The sequence below is a fragment of the Aplysia californica genome, unplaced genomic scaffold (genome assembly GCF_000002075.1).
Source record: "Aplysia californica isolate F4 #8 unplaced genomic scaffold, AplCal3.0 scaffold01596, whole genome shotgun sequence".
NCBI lineage: Eukaryota > Metazoa > Mollusca > Gastropoda > Aplysiida > Aplysiidae > Aplysia > Aplysia californica.
In genome coordinates this window covers 43164-51011 of record NW_004798866.1, presented here as the reverse complement: position 1 = coordinate 51011, position 7848 = coordinate 43164, and the positions used below count along the sequence as shown (strand labels likewise).

At 39.7% G+C, this 7848-nt stretch overlaps 1 protein-coding gene across 1 annotated transcript in view; it reads left to right on the top strand.

The window, feature by feature from the left end:
* Positions 1 to 534: 534 nt before the first annotated feature.
* The window catches only part of LOC101864503 (E3 ubiquitin-protein ligase RNF220), a gene marked incomplete at its 3' end in the record, with an annotated part of 44738 nt that continues 37424 nt past the window's right edge, over positions 535 to 7848 (top strand). Inside the window, 2 exon segments of the mRNA XM_005113077.3 lie at positions 535 to 723; positions 2811 to 3437. Coding sequence (XP_005113134.2) covers positions 2828 to 3437 — 610 coding nt within the window.

The following is a 7848-nucleotide window of genomic DNA, read 5'->3' as shown; positions in this document are numbered from 1 at the left end:
CACCACTACTACTACTACTACTACTACTACTACTACTACTACTACTACTACTACTAGATCTACTAACCTACTTATACAGTAGACACAACCTAATAATTTGCCGCCCCCCCCAAAAAAAAAAAAACAAACACAAAAAAACCCTGCTAGATCTACTTGTGATCATTCAGCTGCTTGATCGTTATTTTTCTCTTGGTCGAGTATCAAAGAGGAACAGATAGATATTATAGATCTACGTAACTTAGCCCTGTTGGACCGCAGTGTTCTGGCCACCTCATGGCTCTCCAGGGCCCTCTAGCTGTAAAAAGGACTGTCAAACGTTTTGGCTACCGCCCTCCCACTACATTCAAGACTTCTCCCCAGCTGAAATAGGCCCCACCCCCTTGGAAATAATAGCAGTCGATCTCATTGAATCTGATACTGATAGCCACTGCAGAAAAATCTGAAGATCTCATCTTTTTAGGTTGTATTTTTTTCTGTTTTAGTTTAAATAAATTTAGTCTGCTGTCGATGTGAGTCAAAACAAAAATCCAACGGCAAAAATGAACGAAAAATACCAGCGACCTAAAACACAAGAGGGTTTATTATTAGAACACAATGACCTACATGAAGCCAATCACTGGCCGCGAAAAACAGCTCCATCCCATGATACACCACTCAGGGAAACCTAACCGGAAACGAGGCTGTAACAGAAGGATTCCCCTTCCCAAATCGTGGAAGTACACAGTGAGTATTGACTTTACTATCTGTCGAAAATTCTTGTCATCGATCTATATGCATCGATTTTATAAGTAATATTAGATAGGGAATTTATCCAGGATGCCGTGTTATCCTGTATTTCTTCTCTCAGAGCCCTTACAATGTCACTAACCTTCTTTCTAGCCCACTTCCTCCCGGGCCCGACTCTACGAGACCTTTGGTTTGTTTACAAGCTTGTCGATTCGAAATCGGTATGCATACAAGGCTTCTATGTCGGTTTTCTGAGTCGAAGGGTGTGCAATAAGAATGCTAATGATATAAGATTTATTCACAGGTGTCATTTCCAGTCGCGTACGGGTGGATGGGGTGTAGATCGATTTGTTTGCCGCAGATTTTTCGCGGCTATTTTCCCCCTTCGACCCCGCTTTCTCCTGTTTAAGTGAAACGGTCTTCCGCAGAGGGAGGCAGCCCTCTCCCAAATACGGAGGGCGGGGACGTTTAGGGGGCGTGTCCTCGCCTTGTCACTGCCCTGCAAGGTGTCAACGTGCTAGCAAACCAGCCGAAAGGGACGCGCAGAAAATGTAACTAAAGCCCAACACAAGTTGAACAAGCTTTACTCTTGGAATAATAATGATCTCGATAGAGGACTTGTTTTAGCGGTTCTCTTTTCCCCATTGTTCGGCGAATTTGGTGCAGGCCGCGGACATTTTCAAGAGAAAGCGCTCACGTAGTTCTAACAGTAGCACCCCTTTGTCGAAACTTCAAGTAAATTGACTGTGTGATTACAGTGGAAAATTTTCTTCTGGGAACTTTCTGTCTTATAATATTCCTATTATCGTGGAAGGAACTTCGTTGTGCCTGAGTTTCATTTGTATTTTATCGTGTGTGGAACATCGACTGCTAGCCTACGGGTTTATTTCTTCTGTAGTAATTTTCGGGTTTAACAAAAACTAGGAGTAGCAAAATTTGAACTCTTACGCCTGTTCGGCTGAGAAAGAAAACACAACCAAACCGCGCTTACTTAAACTGATCGCAAAAAAAACTTTGGCAGACTTTTTTTCAGCTGTGAAATAATAAAATTATGTTGAATTTTCTGGAGTGCCCTTACTTCGGTGCCTCTCCTAGAACCATTGAAGGTTAGAAACTTTGTTTTTAAAAATGATGAGTAATATCAAGTATTAAAAAACAAAAAAACCCAGAACAAAAAATAAAATAAAAAATAGGCCTAATTAATAAGGTGAATTAATTATTGAACAAGCATTGATTTATATGATGTTAACCCATAATGTGAAAAAAAAGCCTAAAATGTGAAATTTTACCAAAGAATAGAGGAAAATGTTTTTTTTTTTTTCGTATCAGATTTCTTGAGGAAGAAATACATGAAAGAGTTACAAGTAATTGTTTTCTATGCTGGCCGAGGTGCGTGCAGTGTTGATGGTCTCAGCTTCGTTCGTAGAACAGTTAGTGTCTGGTAGGCGGCTGTCATTTTTTAGATACTCAAGTTGTAAAGCAGAAAGTTAAAAGAATAATATGTTATGTATGACATACTCACTAATTAGTGTTTATTTTAAAAGAAATACAGGTTCCCTGTTCAGAATCCCAGCTGCCCCCCCCCCCCCAAAAAAAAAAAGATTAATTAGACAGTCAAATCAATAGCTTAGTTTGAATTCTATTCTGCCTTTCAATGGGTAGCCTACAGACAAAATAGAATCTAGGTTCCATAGGCTGTAAAGTTGTCAGTCTGTTTTCAACAAAAACTGTTCCGCAAACAAAAAAACAATTTTAAAAATTGTTCTGTGTAGTTGATTAGTTGAATGAGTGCGTGTTTTTTTTTTCTAAATTAGTTTCAATTTGTGATCCATCTTGCCGCGAGTATCCTGCATTATTTCTACTCTTTGTTGAAGATGAAGGGAGCGACTGCAAATGACACCTGTGTTGAGTGGGGATCTATGTTTTGCTAACCTTTGGTTGGTATCTGGCGACGTTACAAAATTGTCCAGCGCTTTGAGCCAGGTACTCGTTTAACAATATCTAAATAATGAGCACGGATTTCCAACGCTCACTAGCCGCCATGTTTCGTTTCAATTTTTGGCCCAAACCTTTCTTTGCACCAGCTCCGGGCGCCGGAGGGATGGACAACCCTTCCTTTGTGCCTAACCCGCTTACTTCCCCTGCTCTTATGGTCCTAGCTTCCACCGCTGAGGGACACGAAGCACCCCGACTGCCAGCGCCACCTCATCCGTTCCCCGGACAGCAAGGAATGGACAAGGATCTGCCTCCTCCTCCTCCCTTCAGCTCCGCAGGCTTCACGATGTACCGGCCCGGAGACCCCTTCTCCTCGCCCCTCTACTCCCCTCTGTCCTTTGTGAGACCAGGTCTTGACCGCCGTCTGGCCTTGATGAGTCCGGGGGTCCGGCCTGGGGCCTTCCGCCCTCTGGGGCCTGGCGTGGACGGGGGTGAGGGGTCCTACCATTCCGCGTTCTCGCCGGCGAAGAAGATCAAGTCTGATGAGACGTCTGGTGCTTCTTCCTCCTCGGAGACCCAAGGAGCTCCGTCGTCTGATGGCATCTATCGCGAGGAGTGTGACAAGTCGGAGGAGAGGGAGTCATCGCCAGGCATCAAGGAAGAGCGACCTTCCAGCATCAGCTCGGCCGGTTACGACACCATCTCAGAGCCGCTGTCGGACAGCGGGGATGCGTATGAGAGAGGAACGCCAGACTCCGAGGGCAGATCTTTGAGAAGTAAGTCAACCATTTCCTTGGTTTTGTAGTTTTTCTCTGTTTGTTCTTCAGGATAAAATGCCAAAAGTTTCCAATTTGCTTGTGAAACTGAGCATGTTTTGTTGTTGTTTTGAAGCCACCCAGAACTAATACTTATCACTTATGTATGTCCAAAATGTATTTATACCAGGAGAAAGTCATTTTTTGTTTGGCAGTTTCTTCTTCGGTTTTCTTGGGATCTCATCGTTTAAAGACTATGCGATTTTTTTTCTTGTTCAATCACCTGACGCCCATTCCTCACTCCCCCTCCTGCGCTTTCCTGTCTTCTGAGCGAAGTCATATTATGTATTATAACATTGTCATATTATGTATTATACATTTGTATTTCTGTGAGCAAATGTACTGTCTTAACCCCAGATGTACATCTTGCACATATGTGCCAAGATTATTCAAAGTGATTGCGACCCTGAGAGCATCATATTCTAAATATATATAAATAATGAAATCGTTATAATTTTGTTATAATTTTTAGCAAATCCAAAGCATCAACAGTCTGATTTTAAAAGTTGTTGGACACCGTGTCCTTCACATGACATTAACACTCACTCTGGTGCTCTTTGACAAAATAACGTTTCTATTGCCATCTTGCTTCGTTTGAAGTTCTGTAAAAATAACATTATTGGGGAAAAATGAACATTATGTATATATGTGACATTCTGCAGGCCTTTGTCCAATCAAAATTATAAAGCTTTATTTTTCGGTTCTTTAGATTTTTATTTTTAGTTCTCTTGGTTCTTGAAGAAAGAGATCTCTGTATAAAATGAAACATGATCATTTTTCAAGATTATTACACACTTTTCTCTACTAAACGTCAAAGAAGTTTGTTAATTTTTTTTTCTATATTTATAAAATCTTAACGTGCACAAATCTTTTGCTGTGATTCTGGGGTGAGTGCTATCTTTGTGCTGTGATTCTGGGTTGAGTTCTGTCTTTGTGCTGTGATTCTGGGTTGAGTTCTGTCTTTGTGCTGTGATGGACATTTGGTAATGCTGTTTGTTACCTGCTCTTCATAGAACCTGAGAGCAGCTTGTCTTTGGACTTTTTTAACGATTTGAGATAAAAGCTAAAAAAGACGCCTTCTGCTAGTGGTGATTTTAATGTTCGCTCAAAATTTGAAGGGATGTTGGATTCCGTGTACGTGTAAATTTTAAGTTTTCAGCTGCCATTTCTCTTGACACTTTGCACGCTTTTTCGGGTACTCGTGATCACTTGAGCCGTCAAGTTGTTCGTTTGTCGGAGCCAAGGGGCCAGTCTGTTTCACTTTCTATTCCTTATTCAATAGACCATAAAACATACACAGACAAAATCCCTTTATTCTAAAATTACTTTTTATGCTTCACTAATTTCTAGTTCATTAATCCACACGATTGCCTCTCAGAACATTGGAGAAAAACTGAGCTTTTCTTTCATTTGCTTTGAATTTGGAATGTTTGAAGTGACAGTTAAGAGTTAGGGTTAAGTCTGTTGTATTGTTTGGGGATTTTGCTGTTGTTTTAAGAAAACTAAAAGAGATGAAATCAGGTGAACATTCTGCCTGTAATATGGAAATCTTGATGTAATAAATATATTGTAAAATATTAATACATAAAACCAAAAAGTAATTCTGTATTGAAAGATTTTGGGCATAGTTACTGTGTTTGTATATATTAGGTTAATTAAATTGTGTTCATATGGAGACTGCTAAAACATGGATTACTTTTTAAAGAAGACAAAGAATTGAAATATCCACAAAACACTTCAGCCTTTGAAGATAATAATTGTAATTACTGAAACATTGGAAATAATAATAATAATAGTAATAATAATAATATAATAACAATAGTAGTAATAATAGTAATAGTTATAATTATGATAATAACAATAGGATCAAAGTAATAGATATAATAATAAAAATAATATAATAATAGATATAATAGTAAACATAATAATAACAATAATAATGATAATGACAGTAACAAAAATAAAAATGATGACATAGATAATAATCATAATCATATGTTTGGTAAAACAATAAATGATGATAATAGTATAGAACGCAAACTGTCAAAAAAGTAACGATGACGTCAGTTTTTCGCTCTTCCCCGGCGCTGCCCTGAGTGTGACTAAGTAGTGAGTCCCGTCAAGGTCTATGGCCCCACCAATACCTGCATTACGGGCTGGACTGCACTGATTACTCCCAGGTATATTTCGCTCTTAAGGACACGCAGGCTAGCCCAGGTTTTGGAGGTTTCCAGAAATCTTGATCTACACCAAAAGTGGGCATTTAGTTTAGTTTAGTAGAGGTTTTACGGCGCTCGCAACTGCACAAGTGGGCATTGTCCTACCTATAGGAGAAGTTTGGTTTCATTGGTGTGTATATTTGTTTGGTTATAGAGAAAATTCTCCTTGTCTTTTAAAGAAACTGAACAAGGGGCAAAAACTTTACCTTCGATTTTCTCAAAACTGCATTTTTCGGGATAGCCCCCTTGTGCTTAACCCTATCCGTACGTCGCGTTTTCCTATCGTATCCATCCGACGTGGGGAACTCTGTGCCACCACTATCCAAAGAGGAAATTTACTCGTTAATCCGATCCGTACGCTTTTCCTAGCAGTCTGTCAAAATCATTTTTTAAAAAGAAATACTGAAAGTTTCAAAGAGATCTTCGTAATAGAAGTATTCTAAAATGTGAAGAATACAACCCCGGGGTACAAAATCACCCCAGGGCGTACGGAGAGGGTTGAAAGTGACCCATATTCTAGCCGACTGTCGTTGTTACTTCAACAGTACTGGCGGCGTGAACAGCAGCAACTTTGTTCTTTTCGTCAGAGAAATATTATATATAATGTCAGCTTAAAATGTTCTTCCTTTACACCTGTCATGTAATTTTATACTGGGATATCTCTTTGGTTGTAATGCGTATGTCCAACTCTTCTTCTTCTTCTTCTTCTTCTTCTTAATATTATTAATATTATTATTATTATTATTATTATTATTTCTTCTTCTTGTTATTATTATCATCATTATTTATCATTATTATTATTATTATTATTGTTGTTGTTGTTGTTGTTGTTAATATTATTATTATTATTATTATTACTATTTTCGTTATTGTTATCAATATCATTATTATTTAACAGCAGTTGGCTCACCAGCAACAAAACCTATCTCAGTCCGTAAAGTAATCGTTAATCTTGTGGATGTTATAATTATTTATAACGGTCGCTGAATCTTGTAGATTTTGAAAAGGGGGGTGGGGTGGGGGGGGGGGGTGGAGGGGGGGCATAGGCATGCATTCAATAGTTTTATCCGTCATCTGTCAATTCTTCTGACATTTTAGTTTCAATTTGATAATACACATGTAGTTTTACGGCGCTTGCAACTGCATTCGGCCATAACTGCGAGCGCGCGGGACTCGTGTTGGTTGTTCACGGTTAACGATTTTGTCACAAACTGAACTTTAAATTTAACACAATCGGTGGCTTGTATTTTATTTTTGTTTTTCTCGTTGTGGGCGTTTGTACGTATGATTTTAAACATCTGTTTCTGTGTGGGTGGTTGGCGGGTGCTCTGGTGTGGTTTGCTGCTTCTTTCCTATCAAACATCTGTCGTCTTTATCTCACCTCCTTTTTGTGTTTGTTACTCTCTAGTAACACCCGTAATCTTCGGCACTTATTATATATAACCCATTCGTGCCGCGAGTACCGTAAAACACACACTAACATTGAACTAAAGCCCAGTGGGTGGATGGCGGGTGCTCTGGTGTGGTTTGCTCCTTCTTTCCTATCAAACATCTGTCGTCCTTATCTCACCTCCGTTTTTTGTGTTTGTTACTCGCTTGTGACACCTCTTATCTCCTGGCGCTCATATGACCGTATGCAGTTGCGAGCGCCGTAAAACTAAAGCCCGTAAGTTTAGCAGGGGAATTTGGATGGGTCTAGTTTTACCTTCTTCGTCTATTCTATCCCGTGGTTTGGGGCAACCGTGGGGGCACCGCTGCTTCTGAAAACCATCTCTCGCCATTTCTCTTTGTCCTCTACTTCCCTCAGATTGTCACCCATCGTCTTTCCTGTCCACTCTGTGATGTTGTCCTCCCATCCCCTTCTCTGCCTTCCTCTCTTTCTCTTTCGTTGTAGGATTGTTTTGGCAAGTCCTGTAGATCTTGTGACATGCCCATACCATTTTAATTTTCGTCTGTTCACTGTGGTCAGTTGATCTACTCTCGGATGTGTGCACAGTTGGACCTCGGTTATTTTATGCTTTAGTTTTAGTTTTAGGAAAAATTTTACAGCACTAACATGTCATGTAAGTGCCGAAGATTACAAGTGTTACAAGAGGGTAATATGCAAACCCCCCCCCAAAAATACGAACGAAAACAAAACAAAAATCCGACCC